General features: G+C 32.5%; 1 protein-coding gene across 3 annotated transcripts in view; it reads left to right on the top strand.

Moving 5' to 3' along the window:
* LOC107519363 (cytochrome P450 20A1) overlaps nucleotides 1–13442 on the top strand; it is a 38288-nt gene extending 24846 nt beyond the window's left edge. For 2 of the 3 annotated variants that reach the window (XM_016161926.2, XM_016161924.2), the window contains 5 exons: nucleotides 1745–1865; nucleotides 5178–5289; nucleotides 6431–6495; nucleotides 11528–11617; nucleotides 11767–13442. In XM_016161926.2, coding sequence (XP_016017412.2) covers nucleotides 1745–1865; nucleotides 5178–5289; nucleotides 6431–6495; nucleotides 11528–11617; nucleotides 11767–11917 — 539 coding nt within the window. In that variant the 3' untranslated portion in view covers nucleotides 11918–13442. The remainder of the gene's footprint in view (nucleotides 1–1744; nucleotides 1866–5177; nucleotides 5290–6430; nucleotides 6496–11527; nucleotides 11618–11766) is intronic. The other variant, XM_036236222.1, reaches the window with a different exon arrangement.
* Nucleotides 13443–24430: the final 10988 nt, after the last annotated feature.

Raw genomic sequence — 24430 nt, 5'->3', positions numbered from 1 at the left:
TATTGGCAATTTTTAGGGGGAATTTTCAGAGTATATCTTTCTTTGCATGTAGGTTGGTTATTTTTTAAGTCACCTCTGAAGTTTTTGAGAGGCAAGGTGGGCCGGAAACCTTAATTAAAGTTTCTCTTCTGCTGCTTATTAGCCTTGAGCAAGACACTTACCTCTCCACTTTTTCCTTTTCCAAAGTAAAGATTTAGCTCTAGATGACCTCCAAGGTATCTTTCAACCATAAAATTGTGTCTTGGTTCAGTATTTTAATTAAAGAATTTTAAGTGGCTTAAAAATCAAACTTTTAAGCTATCTTTAGTCATACTTTATTTTTAATAGAGTTCTACAAAAGAACCCTATGTTTGAGATTATTAAGCTCATACAGTTATATTCTAAGTAATAATGTAGTCAACCAGGATACACAAATGCCTATTATGTTCAAATTTTTGTGCTAAACCTTTTAATGTATATTACTGTACATTGTCGTAAAATCGCACATATATACCTCTTGTACACTGCACAAATTTTCATATCATTGTGGAACAAAAATTTTACATTTCACTCAAAAGTCATAATAAAGAAGCATATGCAGGAAAAAGTTAACAATAGGCAGTTATTCATCGTGTTTTTTTGAACTCTAGGAGTGAGAATATTATCAAAATAATTGAGTACCAGATAGTTGTTGATTTTATTTGATAATAATATTTAGTACAGAAAGTGAATTATATCTTTCAGGCATAGGAATTCGATAATATGTGAATTAGGCAAACATTAAAAAAATAAACTGAGACATTTAAGTCAGCCCTTAGCTCAGAAAAGAAATAGTAAGTAGAGGTAGAAATTAGTAAATGTATTTTAAAAAGTACTTGGCATAGAAAAAGTAGAGTTGTAGATAGTGTCATCTCAAGCATAGTCTAGGGAAAGAGGTACAAAAATCTGGATGGTTCTGTTCTTTGAATAGTTATAATCCCAGTAGATTACTAAAGGAAATATAACTGCACTATTTTCTCTGTTTTGTGTTCATCATGTAATTTCCTTACCTTTTCATTTCTGCAGTGAATATAATCCATAGGCCGTAAGCTAAAGATTTTTCACTTTTAGTGTTCATCAAAATAATTGTGGTATTTGTTAGAAGTACAGGTGCTTGCACCCCACCGTCAACCCACCGAATCAGAATTCGGAGATGTGAGGTTGTGCTATCAACCAACTCCCAGGTGATTTTTGAGAACTACAGTCCTAAGCAATAACCAGTCCGTGTTCTAGAGCCAGTGTATCTACCATTACAAATAAAATTTGACAATACTGATTTATAGGTAAATCTCCTGCCAGTTTGATTTCATTATAGCCCCTAAGTGAACGGCTAAATCGGTTTTTTGATTTCATAAGGTTGAGTGAACCAGACAATCCATCGAAGTTTTCAACATTTAATACCACCCCAAATGTAAATTTTAATATCATTTCTATTTTACCTAAGGTAAAATACATTAAATGGTTTCAGTTACTTGCCAGTTTTAAGAAAGAAATCATCCAGATTTCACTATCTCTTTTGGGAGTATCCTATAAATATTTATGTTCTGTTCAATGAAGTACAAATTCTGTGAACAATCTTGTTTTATTTTATTTTATGATTTTTTGGTAACATTTATGTACTATATCAGAAAAAAAGGAAAATATCAGAAAAAACAGTTTTTTCTTATTCTCCACCCAATCAATGAATTAGCTATTTTCATTGTTATTAATATAAATTTTCACTTAGTGTGCACCTGGGCAATCTGTTTTTTAACCACCTCTGAAGAAGTGCAGAAAAAACTATATGAAGAGATAGACCAAGTTTTGGGGAAGGGTCCTGTTACTCCAGAGAAGATTGAGAAACTCAGGTAAGAACACACTGAAAGGAAGAGATATCATTAAAAGGTCTGTTTGAATTGGTTTCACTATCTATTTTAAAGCTAATGCTATATTTAGGAAAGCCATATAATCCTTATGGGACTTACAATATTTACATATAGATTTTTTAATAGATAATTTAATTTACTTTTAAAATCTTATGTAGTTCTGGGAAAGCTTTACATTAGCCTGTATAAAATAGCATCAGTGATGTCAAGTAAGTGGAACATTCATGTCTCGTCAACGGGAATGGAAGATGGTACAGTCCTATAGGAAAACAGCTTGGTAAGATCTCATAAAGTTAAATGTACACTTGCCATATGACCCAGCGATTCTACTCCTAGGCATTCACCCAAGAAAAATGAAAATGACTGTCTACACAGAGACCTATATACAAATATTCATAGCAGTATTATTTATAATAGCAAAAAACTGGAAGAAGTCCAAATGTTCATCAATTGGTGAATAAATAAATTATACCATGGAATATTACCAAGTAATAAAAAGTTAACACACTGTCAATACACACAACATGGAGAAATCTCGTTATGCTAAGTGAAAAAGTCAAACACCAAGATTACCTACAATGTGACTTCATTTAGGTGAAATTCTAGAAAAGACAAAACTATCATGATAGGAAGCAGATCAGTGCCGGTCTGGAGCCAGGAATAGAGACCCCTCCAAAGGGGTCAACTACAGAGGGGTGTGAATAAAAGTCTGAGAGTGAGGGAACTGTCTTATGTCTTGCTTGTGCTGGTGGTTATACAATTAACTAAAATTCATCAAATTATACAGCTAAAACAAATGGATTTTTGATATGTAAGTAATAACTTAAAAAGAGTTTTAAAAATAGCAGTTGCGACTGCTTAGGGGATTGGAAGGCTGAGACTGAAAGTCTGAAGCAACTGTATCTAGGAGCGTCTTTCAACTGTAGAAAAGGAGATCAAGATATAGCCACTGGAAAGAACTCGAAGCCATGAATTTCTTTAACAGACGCCTCCCTGGCTTCTGTTAAAGATTCTTCAAAATGTTGGAAGTTTTATTTGTTACCTTGAACATAACTTTTTAATTTTATAAGTAGTACTTGTTATTTGAAGTTTTTATTACATAGAAATGCATGAAATAGAAGGTGAAGGCCCTTTGTAAATGCACCCTTAAAGGATAACAGTTAACTATTTTACTATTTTTCCAGATTTTTCTATGCATAGATATACGTTTTTAAAACAAAAAATTTAAAAACATTTAAAAATATAAAACATATAACTCTTCTGTAAATTCCTTTTTTTTTCTAAATAGTTAGTGGACAGTATTCTTACATGTAGTTAACTCCACCATAACCAGTCAGTGATCAAGTTCTATTGATACTACTTTACAAACAACTTTTAGTTGGAAGTTTAGTTTTAGTTCTTTCCTTTGTCCCCACTCTATTTAAACCACCATAAATTTGTCGGGGATATTTCAACTGTCTTGGATCTTGCTACCTTCTAGTCCATTCTCCAAGTGCTGCTGGAGCCTGTGACTGAACACCGTCCTCAGTTTAGGTGCTTTAAAAATACAAATAGCCTGGGACCAAAACCAAATCAATAATCTCTGGATGTCAGAGGTTTTCAAAAGCTTCTCAGATGATTGTAATGTATAGCCAAAGTTGAGGATCACTGTGCTAGTGATTTTTATATATCTGGGGAGTCACATGTGATCATATGACTTCCCAATTTAAAATCCATCAGTGACTTCTGGTTGCTTTTAAAATAAAATTTAAACTCACTAACATAGCTTATGAAACATTTCAAAAGCTAAGCCTTGCATTCCTCTCTCCCTTATCTTTTATCACTTCTTGTCTCTTCACACCCTTGTTTCTTCAGAGGTCCAGCACTCTGTCTTCTGACTTGTGCAGACTATTTCTTTGTCTAAGTTCTCTCTTCCTCTCCCCTCTAGCTAACTCCTTTTTTCCCCTGCAGATCTCAGCCTAGGGTTTAGTTCTCTGCATAGTCCTTTCTCTAGTTAAGTGCTGCTTCCGTGTATTCCCTACCACCTTGAACTTTCTTTGTCTTAACAGCTACTGTGCTTTTTAATTGTTCATTCTTGATGTCCTTTCTTTAGTCAAAGGAACTAGACTTTGAGTTCCTTTGAGGGCATCTGTCTTGTTTAGAGTCATAGTCGATACCCGATAAATATTTGTTCAAAGAGAAATAGAATGATGTTTCCTCTTTTGTTTTTGTTGTTTTTAGATATTATAAATACCCAACATTCCTATGCTTACATCTTTGCTAATATTTCCATTTGTTTCTATTAAGATTCTGGAAATGAGATTATTTAAGGCTATATGCAATAGTATAATGTTTATTAGTATGTCTTACTAACTATGAAATTAGACATCTAGATTTGAATCTTGTCAACACCACTTACCTGCTTTGTGTTCTTAAACGATTGCCTCATTTTTTAATTCTGTAGAATGAAAATAATTATAGGGTCTATAATTTTCTTGTAAGGATTACGAGATACCACATAGAAACTATTTAACAGAACTAGTTCGTGGCAAGATTTCAGCACATTTTAGTTTTATTCTTCTCATTGTGATGGACATTTAATATTCTTATACTATATCTTGCCAAGTTACCCTTCAAAAAAGGTGATACCAATTAATACTTCAAATTGAATATGATGATATTTTTCTCCATTTTTTTATTGTCTGTTGTCATTCTTTTTCATCTTTGCTAATCTGGCAAGTAAAAAAATGCTTTGGCAATTTTTCCATTGTTAATAAGAAATATTTCATATGTTTTCAGGCCATTCATATTTATATTAATCGCTTTTTTATATTATCTCCATATTTCTATTGGGGCATTTGATTATTTTAATTATGGATTTTTAAAGAGGTTTTATACATTAAAGATATTGACAATAAATATTTTCCTAATTGTCTTTTAATTTTACTTATGATTGAAAATATGTAAAAAAAAGATTATTTGTATTCTTTATGGTTTCTGTCATTGTGTATTTTTCTAATTTTTAGTAGATAAGTTTTATTAAAATGTTCATTAAATCCTTTGTTAAAAATAAAGGACTTTTCTACTCAAAAATCCTAAAACTATTGTTTTGAGTTTTCTTCTGGTACTTTTAAAGGTATTTTTATTTGTTAAATCTTTACCTCCCTGGACTTTATATACTTCTAATATATAACATATATTCAAGCAAAAAACTAGGAAGATTATGAAAGCTGTTGAATGACATTTTGAATTGTATGTACATTTCAGACTGCCTCTCCCAAAGTAAAAATCTTCAAAAAAATTTTTTTTAAACAGATATTGTCGGCAAGTACTTTGCGAAACTGTTCGGACTGCCAAACTGACCCCAGTTTCTGCCCGGCTTCAAGATATTGAGGGAAAGATTGACAAATTTATTATTCCTAGAGAGGTAGGAAACATTTAGTATACTTAAGTCATTCAGTTATTCTTTTCAACTCTTGTAGTCTATAATTTAAAACTTTATTGTTTAAAGTGTTCAATAAATGCTACCTATTGTTAAATCAAAGATGATCATTTTTAAGTGACAAAATAATATATGCTTGTTTTAACGTTCAAACAATATAAAAATCCCTTCCTCATAGGTACTGCTGTTAATAGTTTAGAGTGTATTTTTATAGATCTTTTTTTTGTGTATGTATTTATTCCTCTCTGTAGGTGTATGTATTTTAAAAACTGAATTTATATGTGAAAGTTTACTCTTTCTATATTCTTTAATTTTCTTCTTTTAGTAGAAAAGTGCTAGTAGAACTGGCACTTGATACAGCTACAACTAATTATTTTTAATAGATGCATGGTATTCCATGTACCATAATTTATATAAGCAGCCTCCATAGGTGGAAATTTAGATGGACTTTTTTTTTTTTTTAATACAAATTACATGCTTTTAGAGGTATGCATTAGAAAAGGAGTTTTTGGGTCAAAGTGTATATGCATGTTAAATTTAAATTGCCATCTAAATGGCCATTTATATTTTTAGCAACAATGCATGAGAATGCTTTTTGTCTACATATCCTTACCACTTGTGGGTTTATGAATCTTTTACGTATTTTATGAATCTTATATGAAAAATTGTCTTGTTATTTTAATTTCTCTTACCCTAATCATTGGTGAGATTGAGCAGATCTTCATTAACGGTTTATATTTCTTTTGTGAATAATATGCTAAAACTCAGTCTTCTTTCTCCTGAGCCTGTATGTCTTTTGTATATTATTCGTGCCGTCAGTTCGATGGCAAATTTTTTTCCTTTTATTATTTATCTTTTACTGGTGCTTATGGTATGTTTTGTTCTTACTGGATGCAGTTTTAAAATTTTCATGTAGTTACTTTAGGCTTCCAGATTTTGTGACATACTTAGTTTTGCCTTCTCTATTATAAGATCACCAGAAAAATGGCTTGTGTTTTCTTCTATTATTTTATAGTTTTAATTTATATTCATATCTATGTTAAAAGAACATTTAGGATGAGTTGACTTTTGGGAGTCATTTTGTCTCTGTTAGGCTTTGACTAACCAGAGTAATTTTTTTTCACAGACCCTTGTCCTTTATGCCCTTGGTGTGGTGCTTCAGGATCCAAGTACTTGGCCATCACCGTACAAGTATGAAATATCTGTCACTGTCATTGTGATTATTGATTTTTATGTATGTGCATGTTGTGTATTCCTTTTTTTAAGTTTTGAGGAGAAAATTCCATGTGACAATGATACAACAAAAGAAAGCCACTGACTTCCCTTTATATCTTGTGCTCACTACTTTTTCTTTCATGAATCTGCTGGCTGCTACTTTTCGTCTCTCCCTTTACCACTTTATCCTGAGATCTATTTAATCACCTAAATTCTACAATGGAATTTTGGAATTCTTTTTTTTTTTCTTTTTTTGGTTAAGTGGGTATTGTTTATGCAGATTTTTTTTCTGCTCTTGGTCTCAATTATTTAACTCTTTAGTTGAATTCATAAAATAGGTTTCATGTGTATGTGTTTTGTGTCAGAATGGCAAGGGATAGAAAAGTTGAAGACAGAGCTGCTTTTATTTGCTTCTTAGATAGGCATCTCGTACAATCTGCCTTAAAGAAATGAGTTAAATTTATTGCCCTGGAAGGAGGTTGTATATTGAGTTGACTGTAGGTAAAACAGCAGTGTGAAAGGCAATGGGACAGGGTTGATGCATGGTTAAAGTACTAGGAAACCTACTTCTGGGGAGTAACAGGGGGGCATATTAAGTGTTCCTGTCATTTTAGTTTTGAATATTATAATGATATTAAAGGAAATCTATTAATGAAATAGCAATCCTTCAAAATATGCAAAAGTAAAAATTAGGTAAATTTTATATTCCAAGCGGCTTTTATAGCAAAATTAAAGATATACATAGGTGGGAAATATATGCTCATAATTTGAAAAACAAACTTTCCAATTTTAAAATCTTTTTAAAAATTCTCATGCGGAAAAAGGCCACATTTTAAATAAATTGTAATGAAAAATATAAACTTTGTTGGCACTTTTCCACAGTATTTCCATTCTTAAAACACTCAGAGAATCTAGGTTACAAATCGAAAATACTAAAAAGTAGATATGCCAAAATATGGGAATCATTTTTATGGCTCAAATGTAATCAAATTTAGGAAATGTTAGTAATAATGTTAAATGCTAAGGGAAAGCTTTCCAAAGTTGGGCACTTCCTTCCCCATCCCTTGTGGAAGGTTCAGTGATACATCTTGTCTGTACCTTGAGATGATCCCTGAGAGACAATTCGTACTAACAAAAATGTATAAAGGACTGAGATAGACCCTGTGGAGACAGTTGACTAATTACATTTAAATATAATTGTCATACAGAGGAGGAAGAAGAGATTGACTTTTTTCACTGAACATAATGCTCTTGAGGTCAATGTGGGATGTTGCATATCTTTTTATGGCTGAGTTCAGCTTTTCACCCACTAAAGGACATTTGGGTTGTTTCTAGTATTTTGCTATTATGAATGAAGCTGCTATGAGTATTTGTATACAGGTTTTTGTGTGAACATAGGGTTTCATCTTTTGGATAAATGCCCAAGAATACAATTGCTGGGTTATATGGTTAGTGCATATTTAGTTTTGCTAAAAACTCCTAGGCTTTTTTTCAGAGATTCTCACCACTTGTGTTTGGAGAGGTTCAGTTTCTCAGCAACCTCAATAGCGTTAACTATTATCACTATTTTTAAAAAATTTTAGTCTAATAGGTATGTAGTGCTATTTTATTGTGGTTTTCATGTTTTCTTTTTGAATGAGTAACTGACATTAACGTGTTCTCCCTATATAAAAATGTCTAGATATGATTAATCTATAAAAAATACATATAAGTGCATTATTACTGTTAGAATATTGTCAGTGTTTCAGAACAAGAAACCCTGGGTCAATTTGGTCAATTTCTATGACTTAAATGGGTAATAATGTAAATAATACTCTATACCAAATGATGAAATATTGTCAACTTTAACAAACCAAACTAGAATAAAATTCTCAACTGAAAAGAGTGAAGGCAGACGTCAGAAACCTTGGTATGGACCGAGAGCAAGATGGTGACATAGTAGGCTCCCGAATTTCCCTCTTCCTACAGACACACGGAATGTATATCTATACATCAGCAATTTTCTCTTAGAGAAATTTAGAAACTAGCTGAGAAAATACCTACATTGAAAGTAGTAGGAAAGTCTGAGACACTCTTGCCATAAATCCTACCCCTAGCGCAGTGCCATATAATCAGGAGGGAACCCCCAAATTCTAGCATTTCCCTGAGGTGTAAAGGGTTTTGGACCATACATTTAATTAACTTCAAAGGCTCTCATCTGAGGGATAGGCTCCCAAAATGACACTGGACTCCTATGTTACAACTGGCAAATGGAATAAGACTTGAATGTAAAACCTAAAACCTAGAAAGCCCTGGAAGAAAACAGAGGGGTAAGATCCTTCACATAGTTTGTGTCAGTGATTTTTAGATTTGACACCAAAAGCAAAGGCAACAAAAGTCAGGATAAGCAAGTAGAACTATAGCAAACTAAAAAGTTTCTACACAGGAAAGGAAACCATCAACAAAATGAAAAGGCATCCTATGGAATGGGAGAAAATACTTGCCAACCACATATCCGATACAGGGTTAACCTCCAAAAAATATAAAGAACTCCTATAACACAATAACAAAAAATGGGTAAAGGACCCGAATAGACATTTTTACAAAGAAGACATGCAAATGAAATGGCCAACAGGTACATGAAAAGGTGCTCAACATCACTAATCAGAGAAATGCAAATCAAAACCAAAAGAGAGATCACCTCACAGCTGTTAGGATGGCTATCATCTAGAAGACAAGACAACAAATACTGTTGGTGTGAATGTAAACTAGTACAGCCACTATGAGAAATAACATGGAAGTTCCTCAAGAAATTAAAAATTGAGCTATCATATGGTCCAGCAGTGACACTTCTGAGTATATATTCAAAAGAAGCAAAATTCAAAAACACTTAGAAATTAAGTGTTCTCACAATGCACACAAAATGGTAACTGTAATGTGGTGGATGGGTTAATTAATTTGAGGATGGTAATGTGTACAGATGTCATATTGTACAGTTTAAGTATTTACAATTTTATTTGTCAATTATGCTTCATTGAAGCTAAAAAAAGAAGTAATCATTTTGGTTTTTATTTTATTTTTAATCTTTAAAATTGTGAGTTGCTGGTTTTTTTTTTTAAATTAATTATTTTTATTAGTTTCAAGTATACAGTACATTGGTTGGACATCAATATAATTCATAAAACGATCCCTCCAATTGCTCCCTTCCTCCCCTGGCCCTCCACCTAGCCAGCCTATTAATGGTAATTGAATTTCCTATGCCATGCTCCCCATCCCCAGGACCAACTATCAACTGCTAATTTGTATTTCTTTAACCTTTCACCGCATTCTCCCAGCCCACCAACCCCCCCTCCGCTCTGTCTGTTACCATATTGTCCACTATATTTATGAGTCTGTTTTTGATTAGTTTGTTCTTTTTATTCCTTGGATTCTGCATATAAGCGAAATCATATGGTATTTATCTTTGACTTATTTCACTCAGCATTATAACCTCTAGGTACATCCATGTTGTTGCGAATGGTAGGATTTCATTTTTTTAATGGCTGGGTAGTGTTCCATTTTATATATGAACCATAATTTATTTATCCAATCACCTGTTCATGGGCATTTAGGTTGCTTCAATATCATGGCTATTTTAAATTGTGCTGCCATGAATATTGGGGTGCATAGAATTTTACAAATTATTGTTTTGGTTTTCTTTGAATAAATACTCAGAAGTGAAATTGCTGGGTCAAAAAATATATCCATTTTTAATTTTTCGAGGAACCTCCGTTCTGTTTTCCATAGTGGCTGTACCAATTTGCAATCCCATCAACAATGTATGAGTGTTCTCTTTTTTCTCTGCATCCTCGCCAACACTTGTTTTTTTATTTATTCTAACAGGTGTGAGGTGATATCTCATTGTGATTTTAATTTGCATTTCTCCGATGATTAGCAGCCTTGAGCATCTTTTCATAAGTCTATTAGCCATCTGTTTTTCCTCTTTGGAGAAGTATCTGTTCAGGTCTTTTGCCCATTTTTTTTTTTGTCTCCCCATTTTTTAATTAGATTGTTTGTTTTTTGGTTGTTGAATCGTATGAGTTCTTTATATATCAGATGTATCAGCGAATATCTTCTCCCAATCAGTCAGTTGTTTATTTGTTTTGTTCAAAAATTGTGTTTTACAAAATAATTGGAAAATCAAGGTTGATTCTTTTAATCTGAAAATGCATAGACATCTTTGGATAAACATTTAGGGTTTCTGTTTTCAAGATAGTTTATAAAAGGAAAAATTGATCAAATTAGATATAATATTTATATGGACTATAATATAAGAATAGTGTGTTCCGAAGATGAAAAGTAATTTATACTTTTTAAAAATGAAATGAAAGCGAATTCTCTTTTTTTCTCATAGAGTTTAGATCTCCTAAAAACATTTGTTTTTGAGAAGGAATTTTATGCTCAATAATGGGTGGTTTATTTGTTTTGTTTTAGTATATTTCTTTCCCTTGTGACAGTTTTCAGAGTGAAATCTGTACAATGAAAAACCTTTGCCTCTTCATTTTTCTCACTCATCAGTAAGTGTAGATATAATATAATTAATCAATGAATATAATTTTAAGTCTGGTGTCTCCAATTTTAAGTAATAAATTTAATAACGGCACAACATAAAATGCCTTGCATATTAATAAGATGGTCTCATGTAACTGATATTTCTAACACTTTTAAATTTAAATATTCATCATGTGATTTTGTATGTTTTATCCTTATATCACAAAATGATGTAAACTCGTGCCACAGTTATACTCATTGCTGGTTTCACAGAAATGTATTTTTTATCTATTGTTTGGAATAATAAAGTAAGCAGAAAGAAACTATATATATAATATTCAATAATTTGGGAACATAATAATAGGTGAAAATTAAATATAATGAGACAGCAGTTTCTGTTTTCATTAGCTTTTAAACTTTGTTATCTACCTGTGTTCTTACAGTGTAAATATGTAAAATCCCAGTGGAGCTCGGTTAAATTAGCCCCAAATCTTTTTAGGTTTGATCCAGACCGTTTTGACGACGAATCGATAATGAAAACTTTCTCCTTGCTTGGATTCTCGGGCACACAGGAATGCCCAGAGTTGAGGTGAGATGACAGAGGAAGTAAAGTGAAAGGAAAGATGTTAGACTTTGTACTTACAAATTTGATTATCAATGTTGATGAGAATGAGCAATCTGTGTAATTAAAGTGTAATTGTTCATCTTTAGTAACCAGGCTGCTTTCTTCCTGACTAGGTTTGCATATATGGTGACTACAGTACTTCTCAGTGTATTGGTGAGGAGACTACATCTACTTTCAGTAGAGGGACAAGTTATTGAAACTAAATATGAGCTGGTAACATCGTCCAAAGAAGAAGCTTGGATCACTGTGTCAAAGAGATATTAAATTTTGTTGAGGAAAATGACCATTTAGAAAATTTGTATTGAATCCTTTTATAAATCAAATATGACTGTGTAATATAAGCACCTATTATACTTTATTAAGTATATTTGGATTTTTGTATATCAGATTTTCTTAATGCATGATATACATTTATACTTATTGCGTCAATATAGTGATAATTTTAATGAGAAGCTTTTTAATTTTTGTCTTAGCACTTTTTATGCTACTATTTTTCTATGTTTTATCTTAGTTTTATCTTTATTCATGAAGAAAAACTATTTTACATAATTTGGAGAATCATGTTTTCTGAAACTTCATAAAAAGAAACATAATCTTGCTCCTTTTCATACTTCCAATAAAACACCTTAAAGGGAAAACAAAGGACTTTCCATAATTTTATTTCTTGGATTAACATTTAATTTTTCAGTATAAATTATTTGTATTTAATCATTGTTATTAGGTTCGAGGAATCATTGGGTAACCTATCCTGTATTTGGTATATTTATGCCTCCCTGGACAATAGTGTTCATTTCATGACTTATACAAGACTTATCATGTTGAAATGTTCTGATCATTTTGAAAATAATACAGTTGTTTTGAATGTGTTTCTGAAGTGCTTTTCCCAGGTGACAAACTAAGATTGAAGTTTGTCCTTCTGTTTTGCTGGAAATCTTATTAGGACTAAATTACCCCCACTAATTTTCACTTGTGGAAAAAACAGAATTCCTAAATTTATTTATTATTATGTTACATATTTAACATAATTAATTCATGATTAAGAAATCAGAGATCACTAACCAAAAACCAAAACCAATTAAAAAGAAAACAAATATGGGTGGAAATAATTGTAAAATATATGACAGAAAGGGATAACAACCATGTTACTTGTAAAGAGCTCATACATATTTATAAGAAAACATAAAATTGATAAATGGAAAAAAGACATGAATAAGCAACTTTCACAGGAGGAAATAGCTAACAAGCTTTTAGAAAAATGATCAATCTCACTAGTAAGCAAAGAAATATTGGGGCTAGTTGAAAACTATTTTAAGTATCTTTGAGAATTTACATTTTAGTAATGGTTTTCTTTTTAATACTTTATTGATAGCATTGTATTTTAGTCCACTTTTTTTTGTTATACTATTCTTAATTCTTTTTCAAAAAATTTATTTAAAAAGCCAACAAGGAAATATGCCAAGTGTAGATAGAGAGGAAAGGAAGAAAAAATGATAAATGTTTTCAAGTGAGCTTATTTTTTACACTGCTGGATTGTAAATTTAGTTTCAAGAATGTACCCTAGTTGTTAACCGAGTTATTTTATGCTGTTTATGGTTCATAGCTAACATTTTAGACCTAGTTATGAGTGGTTAACATAGAAATTTAATTAGATATAGCCTTTATTTTCTGGAAAAAATATTTAACCTATGGAATAATTTAAATTCTAAAATTTTAAGTGAAAAGTAGTCTTAGTTCCTAGTATCATGTTTCTAAAAAGATATTTCAAAATAAATTGTTAAATTTATTCCTACCTGCCTGTAATTTTCTAAGGTTTTGTGTATGTAGTGCATCTTCCTTTGTTATCCAAGTTATCTTAATTGGTTTGGAAACTGTCAGTGGAAGGTAAGAGTAGGCAATTGATATGTAAACCTAGTGTCTATAAAATCAGATGAGGTAAGTGGAGTTTTAAGGTTAGTGAGACCTGATCTGCAGTGATCAAGGCAGAAACAGAGCAGCCGAGCTAGAAAGTCAGAGAGTTGACACGTTGCCAATAAATGAGGCACTGTATAATTACAAATAACGATTGGAATCGAGGAAAATGAAAGATAGATGAATCAGCTAAATAAGTTATCCATAGTTACATGACTAATTTAAAATAGTCAAAAAATCATCTTCAAGAGGATTTAAAAAATAAAAATACTGTTAATCATGTATAAAATAAGTTACCCATTCATTGTTGTTCTTACTCATCTCTTTGTATTTATCAAGTGACTGAAAGTTTAGTAGCCTCAGTGTCACTGAAGGCTCAGAGCATGACTCTACCAGAAGTCTTAAGTTTTGTAGCTTTTGGTTTTTTAAAAACTATTTCTTCACTGATTCTGATCTGCATCCTTTTTGATAGTTCAGAAGTTTATTGTTAAAAACATCAGCACAGCACATTTTTATGTAATGAAGGGGCTCTTCCACACTTGGTGCTAATAAAATTCAAAGCAGAATGAAACCTGTGCATGTGTTTGGGGAAAATGAAAAATCACATGCTGTTTCATTTTTTAAAATACATAAATAGAGTCTTTCTTATTTATAGACCTTATGTCAAAATTTGTTTTCTTTCTTAAAATAGTTTATATTTTATAACAAAATTCTTTTTATGATGAAAATTATTTAAGTTTATTGTAGAAAAATCTAGGAAATATGGAGACACAAAAATAGCAAACTCAGTCACTGATAGTCCCACTATTTGAAATTAGCCAGTGTCAAGCTTCTGAGGTAGATCCTTCTATTCTCTTTTTTATCCACATACAATTTTTTCATACATATATGGAGTTTTCTTCATTTAGTATATTATGAACAACAGCATTTTCTACACCCAGAACATTAGTATTCGCACTCAGAATGTAAGCACAGATTTTTGAAATTCTTACTGTCCTTTATGTTTTCTGATATTCTTGTTATATTTTTCAACTTTTAAAATGTTCTTACTTCTCCATCCATTCTATCAAAACAGTTATATTTTTTACATCTAAGTTATTAAAGTCATAGAACAATCTAGGTGTTACAACGAGCATTTAAGAAATGAAATTATACCCATATCCTAAAAAAAACAAATCTTCAGTATAATTAAGTTGAAATCGAGATGACAGTTTAACTTTTAAGAAGAAATCTTAAGAATCTTCGTTATTGTTTTTGGACTCTGGGGCAAACAGATTAAGATTCTTCCCTAAAGACATTTTTAGTTTTTACTCCAGATCCATAAAAAACACTGTTAACCTATAAAATGTACTTTTTTCATATGTGACTTTGTTGACAGACTGAAACCACTTAAAAAACACAAGTCTACCCGATGTGTAAAACTGAGGACATAACCGGTAGCATTAAAGATTTGTTTAGTAGTTGTGAGAAGGTAGCTGTGAGAGAAATTTTCAAGGGCAGGTTTTTATAATGTCAACAAATTGGCAGCAGTGACCTGATTTTTCTTCCTAGCCAGTCCTGTGCCTGTTTCTTAAGTTACTAAGACCAATGATTAAGGTAGAAGGGGAGGACTTTAGGGTGAGGGTAGGGGTGGTGGGGGAGATATGACAACAAAGCAGCTACTGTTAACTGCAGAAGTCAGAGGAAATCTGCACAGCCAAAAAGGCTTAATACAATGTTGCTTTGAATGGCTGTGACTGACCTGCACTGATAAAAAGGAGTGAGACTGAAATGTTACAGTAATAGTTGAGCTGAAAGTAGAGTGGGATTAGAACAGGCAGTTGTTACAAACCAATTACTTTATATACCTATCTCATTTAGTCGTTAGAGCATAACAGTAGGTTCAGTGACAAACTGAAATAGTTTTTCATTCCTGCTAGAATGCTGTAAATAAAGATAGCTAAATACTAGCTAAGAAACAATAAAAGATCTAGACTTCAAAATATCTTAATATCTTCAGTGGGGTTTATTAGTGTCTTTTGTTCTTAATTAGAAGGGAATCAAGCAATAGTTTCAAATGATATGCTGTTCATAATAGGTAAAGAAAATGGTTAAAAGTATTGTGACAGCAGTATTAAAAGAATTCTTAAGAAAATGAATGCTGCCAACTCAATCACAATTGTATACCTGTTTAAATTTTTTCCTGTTTGCACATACATGTATTTTTTACTTATTGTAATTATAACAATATAGTTTTTCACTTAATTTTAAACATTTTCCTTTGTTAATTTTTGTAAGGGCTTCAGGGAATATACTTTTTTGGGGGGGGGGACAGACATTTAAAATAGAAATCAATTTAGTATTTGATTTATAGAATTTTATAATAATGAATGGATAGCTGTAAGTTTTGAGTTGAGAACCATTTTGTAAAGCACCCAGGACATAAAAGGCAGGAAATACATTCCTTTTTCCAGTTCCACTCACCATTTAATCGATTTACCATTTGGAAGCTATCTTTTTAAAGATTGGGAATGGATATTGTTATAGCATGTGATAAAATACCATGAACAAATAGTCACAAATATCTTGTTGAGTAATTAAAATACACACACTTATGTATATATAAAATACTTGCAAATTCGTTTTAATTTTTAACACGATAGTAGGAAATGAAACTGCTACCTCACCATTGTAACTACATCATAGATACAATTATTAAGTGCTTCTCTCCAAAAAGGCAATCAATAAATATTTTGAATAAATGAATGAGTCTTCATTGAGGTTTTTTTTGCACCTAGAATAAAGTAAATGGAATTATTGAATAGTTGAAAAAGATTTCCAGGTAGCCAAACTACCTCTAATGCTGTTAGTGCTTTGTGATATGCTAAGTAACCCATTACTGGAAGTATTTAGGATTACTTTTGTGTGAACATCTTTCAGTGATGCCTGTATTAGATGTGAACATATAGATTTATAGTAGGCTATAGTTATATAAAATATCAACCGAAATAGTTGTTAAACAAATAGTTCTTTGTTCCTTCCATATCTTATCAATCATCATTAAACCAGGAAATGTTTAAGGATTAGAGTTTATTATTAGGTTAGTGAGAGCATTAAGTTTCTCTCATGGAACACTATTCTGTGAGATACTCTGGAGAAAATATTTTGGATCATATTCAAACTCATTCTCCATTCTATATTCTCAGATATTTATAATACATATTAATATATTGGAATTGCTGAAGTAGTTCTGTAAAGAAACCTATTTTAACTTGGTTTAACACTCAGTGTTCCAAATATATTTGAAGAGGGTACCCCTTTTTCCAGTTACACCTATTATCCTGTGAAACCAGTGTTTAACAGAAGTGGTGTTCTGTAGACCAGAATGGATTTGGACCAACATAATCTAGAGACAAATAGGAATCTCAAGGAACATGTCTTAGGTAGTTCCTTAAATTATGCATAGTCCAGAGATTCTCTAGACTGGGGATGACCACAGTCTTAGAACCAAACCACTTGAATTCCATATTCTCTCCCTTCCTTACCTCTACATCTTTTCTCCGTCAGGGTACATCACCCTCTAGCTCTGCTGATTCTCTCCTATACACCTGACTTGACTTCCTTTCCTTCCTAAAGAAATGGGGCCTATTTAGAATAGCATCAGGTTTTTCTCTTGAGCCCTTAATGCGTGTTATATCTTACGCTAGGCACTGGGGATACAGCAGTGAACAAATCAGACGTGACATTATTATTGTGTTCTCTCTCTTCTGTGCTTCACCCATGAGGGAAAACCCCAAATTCTTAATGTACCAAAGCTTAACCTTCCAGCACTCAGAGCGCTCTAGGTCCTGGGTTTGGAAGCAACTCAAGGACCCTTTAGTTTAGTTGTTGAAAGGGACATAGAAAGGAACTTGTAGTTGACTACATGACAAAGAAAAAAGGCTTCTATCATAGGCTGTAGTGGGAGAAGAAGCACAAGGAAGTGTTGGGAGTTAAATCATTATTTTTGTTTTTAGTGTATGGCCCAGAGGATTAAACTTGGTATCTTATCAAGGAAAACTGTCAACATTGATGCTAAATAGAAATACTGAAGAACATGCAGAGTGAGGAGAAATAAAGCTGAGAATTGGTTTGACTAGGTTAAAGATCGATGTTTATTATAGTCATTTGTATGAATTATTCTTTAGTTATACAGCAGCATTAGGTGTGTTCAACTTTCATGATTTGTTGATTGTGTTGGCAAGGTCATGGGCTAATAGATAATTGGATTTTTAGAGCTTAAAAGGACGTCGTAAACATTATGTAGCATCATTTGCTCACAGCTTAAAAATTCAGAGAAGCCTAGAGTTTCTGGGAGTGGTAATGTTACTGGGTTTTTACTTTGGATTTTTCTCATTTCCTTCTGGAAATACATGCTTAACTCTATACCGCTATTCACAGCATTTTGTTAAGCTTTCAAGGTGTAGATTCAGAAAGAATTGGAAATTAAATATATATATATATATATATTCCTGATACAGAACCTTTGAGGGAGATGCAAATGTGTTTTGAATGTTAAATTTACTTAGATTTAAAAATACATATCTTCAAGCAAAGTTGCCATGACAACCTTTCTTAATGTGTGTATAAATTTTATGTCTGTCTCTTTGAGATTTTCATCTTTTCCAATACATGGTTTAATCACAAGAATTGGTCACTGAGGTATATTTCTATCTGCATGGTGCCTTATGGGAATTATATAATTTGGGGAAATGCAAATCAAGCAATAGGACAGTTCTATAGTATAGCGGTTCCACCAAAATGAATGTCATCCGGTTCTCTCCATGATCAGAGATTGATCTGGTTTCCAACCCAAAATGAAATTTTAGATAGAACCATGAGTCTGTTCTGAATTTCTGGGTTTTTGTTTGTTTGGTTGGTTTCGTTTTCTTATTAAGAAGCATTATAGGAGAGCCCTAGGAAGATTGGGAAATTCTAGACCAAATCTTTTGGTCAGCCCCAAACTGACCCAGCCTACCTGGGATCATCTAAAATCTCATCTCATCTCATCTCATCTCAGCTCAGCTCAGCTCAGCTCAGCTCACCTCACCTCACCTCACCTCACCTCACCTCACGTCATCATCATCTCGTCATCTCATCTCAGTCTTCTCTACAATGACCAGGCATGTGCACAGAGACAGCCCAATGCAGCAATGCTAGAGAGAGACCATTATCAGACCACTTCCTTTTACCGTACTTCAGATACCCTTGTCTACCAAGCTCTGTTTTGCACATCAAGGGCCACGAGAAAGGTAATAGGATTTGGGAGATCCAGAGTTAACTAGGAAGGAACTCTCTCCTTAATTCTGGAAATACAATTTATTTAGCAGTGGAATAAGGAGGTAATCATTGGTACCTTTTAATAACAGTACCTAGGACTTTTCCTCAAGAACTTTTAACATGGGTGCTTGAAATTTTGAGATGCTTGTTAAAGAACTGTGTTTTACATTTTAGTTCCTCTATGATAGTTTAAAAAAATTAATGTTTTATAATTAAGAACAGCTGAAGACAGTTAACTAATTGAGGTCAGACGTATGCTCTATTATCTTGATTTACTTTAGTTCTAATAGATTTTGGAATACTGTGCTACATTTAAAAGAATCCATGGATATTTTCTAATCCTACCCCCTTAATATAAGGGAAATTCATGTTGAAAGAGGTTATTTTGTATGGGAATTTGATCAGGCTCATACAGATTTTTTTAAACTTGTTCAAAATGCGATTTAGTTTCATCTTATTCTCTGAAGGAAGAATTTAAAATAAAGAAAAGGCCCTCCTAAGCAAAAAGAATCTACTAAATTAGCATACTATGTTATTGATAACTGAAATAGGATAATAGTATCCTAAAAACAAACACTTGAAAAAAGATGTCACACAGTCTATGCTATGATTTTAATAAAGTGTTTTGAGTTTAAGAGACACTATCAGGGCTGACAAAGTAATTTGTGGAGCCTGGTGCAAAATGAACATACGAGGCTTTGGCCATAGTCACCAACTCTCTGCTAATGCAGTCCTATTGCAGCCTCGGGCAGAAGGCAACAGTGTGTCAGCACCGGCAGTGGGAAGAGGAAGCCCAGGTGGGGTGCAAGGAACAGAGAGTGCAGGTCACTGAGAACCAGCGTGGGAAGCAAGGAGATAGGCTCCAAGCCCCTGGTGTATGCTCCATGATCCCGTTGGACTTCACTTACAAAACACAAATTCATAAACAAGATATTTAAGAATTCTGCTATGTTGCCCTCAAAGCATTCATCTTCTAGTACAGGGCCCTTCTGAGCAGCGAGGTTCTGTGGAACTGCACTGGTTGCAGCCCATGAAACTGGCTCTTCGACACATCTGACTTCACGTGGCACGGTGCTATGACTCAGTGGTTTTTGAGGGCTATACTTCCTGGTTGTATGCTAGTTGTCCTTGTAAACCTCATGAATGTTTTATTTATGATTTATCATTGAGTGATTTAAACCTCTGGAATGTCTTAAAATTATTTACAGAATAGCCTGTAAATAGATTCAAACCTAAGAAAAGCAATTTCATTGTATACATATTTATTAAAGTTGAACAAGTGCTTTAGTACATTAAGACATCATTACGCTGATGGAACTCTTATTTTCCTGTATTTTAATAAAATTGGCCAAAGATTTTTCTGCAGGAAGGTAAGATGGTATTTTTCTCTGAAACATCATAAAATCCTATGAAATATTTCAGCAATATGAGTCATTCACTTATTCATCTGGGTAGACATTTAGGTAATAGAAGTTGCTAACAGAAATCTGTGAGAAATATATTGTTAATTCCTGTGGAGGAGGAATGAAGAAATCCTACTGATGTATTTTAAGTGTAGTTAAATTAAGTGTTCCCTGCCATTTTGAAATATCAAAATTATTCTGTCCTCCTTTCCAAGAGGCTACATAAAATTACTTTTTCCTATTAACCTTTTCTATATTCCATTTCATGAATACAGCAATCAGTGGTCAAGAATATCCTTATTTTCATCAATCTTGTACTTACTACACAAGTGAAAGTTTTACCATATACTATGGTGTTTAGTTAGCAATCTTGTCAAAGTATAACCTTTTGCAGTATTACAGAAACTGACAAGAAACATTGTTATAAAAAAAGTGGACAGCTTTGGAAATTGTATGTCGTAGGTAAGTTAATATTCAGCATACTGTTAATATTCATGATAATTATGAATAATTTCATATTTACAGAGTTCACTCATGGTTTTATTTAAACCCTCCCCCCCCACACAGGGAAGGGAGTTATTTTGGTGTGACTCACAAGAAACTATTACAGACTAATAAATACTTAAATATAATCCTGCCAGGTTGTGTCTTGAGTATATGGTATTTCTTCTCTTTATAAGAGTAATTTCTTGTTGAAAAATGCTTTTTATTGGGTATTGGATAGCATGAGAAAATTATCGATTTTGTTGGGTGTGCTCATAATATTGTGGCTGTATAGCAAAATGTCCTTATTTTTTAGAGATATATTCTAAAATATTTAGAGTTTAAATGTCATGATTACTATAATTTTAAAATTCTTTAACATAATAATATGAGAAGGTAAAATAGCTATTGTCACATCTAATGAGTGGGTATTTGTATATTCATTATACCATTCTCCATATTGTATGTTTGTAATTTCCATAATAAAGGGACTAAAAATTAACTTATTTCTTAAAAATGTATATTCATACAGCTATAACCCATGGAATGCTCTATTGTGCAGTAATGCTTTTTTAAACAAATAGTGCGATACATTTTTATCCATTAAATAAATATCTCCAAAACTGAGACCAAACTTTATATCACTAAAACTGAAACCAAAGTTTCAGATGATAAAACTTGCCTTAAAACATAGAACTTAGATTCCATCCATTTGATCATATACAGAACATTGGTTTCAAAGATTTAGTATATTCAAAATATATACACTCGATTTTAAAATTTACTGATTATCTTAAACCCGATTAAAACTTGGAAATGTGCATAAATACTATGATAATATTAAACACTGATAGTTATTTTTCTTGTTTTGGGTGAGAATGGAAACTCAGTTAACCATGTCATTTGAATAAAAAACTCTGCATTTCTCTTGAGTACTGTGTGCTATCTCTAATACGGAACTTAATTGCACAAAAAGGAATTATTTTAAATTTAATTGAAATATATACTCCTATATTTTCATTCATCCAATATATATTATTATATATATATAAAATTATATACATATATATGTCCAATTTAGTATTGCCTGATAAAATCATATAGCCGCCAGAAAACTAGTTTTAAAATTCTCAGGGTAAAAAAGGAAAACTGTCCAAAGTATCTTCATGAAGAAGAAAGAGATTTAAGAGTTTATTTAATAGTTTCCAAACATTTAATGTACCACCAAGAAAAGGGATATTACAGGAACTACCATTGTATGGATATGAAACAGTTGGTATTTAGGTATTGAATTTTAAAAATGTATGAGAAAATACAGTAGCATTAACTACTAATTGACACTCTTACTAAGGATACTAAAGTTGATAGGTTGATGTCATTTAAAAGAGACTGAAAATTTGAGGGCAAAGAGTTGATGAAAACAATGTTTATGAATAATTAGCACATCAGTGGTGTGCAGGAAGAATCTGAGGGTAAAGTCAAGTGAGTGGGTATGTCTTCTAGTTGTTGTAGAATGAGCAATGTAAACAATTCAGTTATGCAACATTTCTTTAGGACCCACACTATCAGGCATTATATTATGTCCTTTATATTACTTTCCTCATTTAAGAATAGAGTTACTAGCATGATACATACATCAGGGGAATTCCACATAGTGCATCTTTATTTCAGCAGAAGAATTTGACACTTTCTCACCAGTCTTGTGGCTACGATGATGAAATGTTGGATAACTGTGCCTAAGATACATTCACAGCTGGCCAAATTTGAGGTATATTGATAGTGGCCTTGACTTGTTCAACATTCTTATTCAAATTTGGGACAAAGCCAAGATCTTATTTACTTGAAATAACTATAAAGAACTGCAATTAGATTTTTTTAAAAAAATCAGCTGGGTCAGGCCTGATTAGTATTTGGATGGGAGACCACCTAGGAAGACCAGGTGTTGCCTGTGTAAAAAAGTTTAAAAAATTTTTAAAAATATAAGGGATTATAAGATGACAAGGTCCTTGCAATGTGACGTCAATGAATGGTTGCCTCGCCTAAAAAGAAAATAAATTTAAAAAAAAGTCTACAGCCATGTCACCCTGAACAAGCCTGATCCTGTTCGATCTTGGAAGCAAAAAAAAAAAACGGATTACAAGATGACAAGATCCTTGCAATCCGTGAGGTCAACCAAGGGTTGCCTTGCCTAAAAAGAAATGAAGTAAAAAATAAAAATAAATAAAAACCGAATTTGGCATGACTGGGTTAATATGTAAAAAAGTATAGGATTTTTTAATGCTTACTTTGATTCAAGCTGATGATAAAACTGCTTAAAAATGTTATCTTGAGCTGCATTAATAAAAGTATTCTCTCTGATTTGGGGAGACCGTACTTGAAAAATAATACATGTTCATTTTAGAAAATGAGGATGAGCAAAAACAAAAAACTCCACAATTCATCACTCAGATAATATATACACATATGATATATGTATTTTTATAGATTTTGTGGTTTGTTTTCCCTTTTGCTTATATTTCCCTTCTGCTTATATAGCAGAAGTGTCTATCCATGTCCTTGGGTCCTTCGATTCTGCTGAGTGTTAAAGCTCTTCTCTTAATGGAGATTCCCAGCTGCCAGAAATTGGAATCACAGACCATCTGAGCCAGAACAGTTTCATCTGCATCGCCTGGCCACTCACTCATTAGAAATAGGGTTACGCATCTGAATCAAAAACTCTGGAGGTGGAACCTAGTAATCCACTCCGCGTTTCCCAAACCCTCCTGGTAATTCCATTCCACAGCAAAGTTTGAGAACTGACCTGAGTTTAACCTTTTGATTTCTCAGATATGGAAACCAAAATCCAAAGAGGTTGTCAAAATTGATTTGAGAAAGTACCAGAATCTTCATGCAGTGATTCAAGGTGACAAATTATCCCAAAAGATTTGTTTATTGAGGTAGTTGCTAAGCAGTATTTGAAAGAATGTTAGGTGTGAATAGTGTAATGGGGGAAGAGTCTACCATTTAACTCACCTGATGGGCTCCTTAAAATTCAACATTAGCATTTTGATCCACTGACATTTAGGCGGAAAGAAAAGTTTGCTTGATCTATGTTTTATTCACTTTATTATTCATAAGTGTCATATTCCCTGAAGCAAATTTGCGTGCCATTTAAGTAACTACCCCATTCCATCACTACTGCTCTCTAATGAATCTCTGGAGTGACCCTACAGCTTTCATTTTTAATATGCTCTTCACACTGAAGTTTGAGAACCACTAACACAGAAGATGTTTAAAGCGGTTAAGAATAAAACTAGTTAGACTGGATCCACATTTTCAATGTCTTTTAATTTGGTTCCACGGTGAAAACCCAGAACAATTTGCTAATGTTTTTCATAAACCAATATAATAACATCAGAGATTGCTCCAGAAATTTGTAATGGCATGGCATTATTTTGAGAAAGAATAATGTAGTTTCCTTATCATCTGGGAACAAAAGGGATCACTGTAGGAGGAACAAGATTACAAAAGCAAGAACTAGAGTTGAAATAATGGATCCTGTTCTATGCTAAAGATGTAGTCAACTTTGACTTTCCAGAGAAGAAATAAAGTTCACGGACTTCATCTCAGCAGTTGTCAGGAATTTTAGTTGTTTAAGATTACATTGTGTGGAAGAATAGATTCAGGGGAAAAAAAAGATACAGCA

This window comes from Rousettus aegyptiacus, unplaced genomic scaffold (genome assembly GCF_014176215.1).
Source record: "Rousettus aegyptiacus isolate mRouAeg1 unplaced genomic scaffold, mRouAeg1.p scaffold_m13_p_2, whole genome shotgun sequence".
Taxonomy (NCBI): domain Eukaryota; kingdom Metazoa; phylum Chordata; class Mammalia; order Chiroptera; family Pteropodidae; genus Rousettus; species Rousettus aegyptiacus.
Note: the sequence above shows the minus strand (reverse complement) of the source record. Positions and strands in the feature narration are given on the sequence as shown.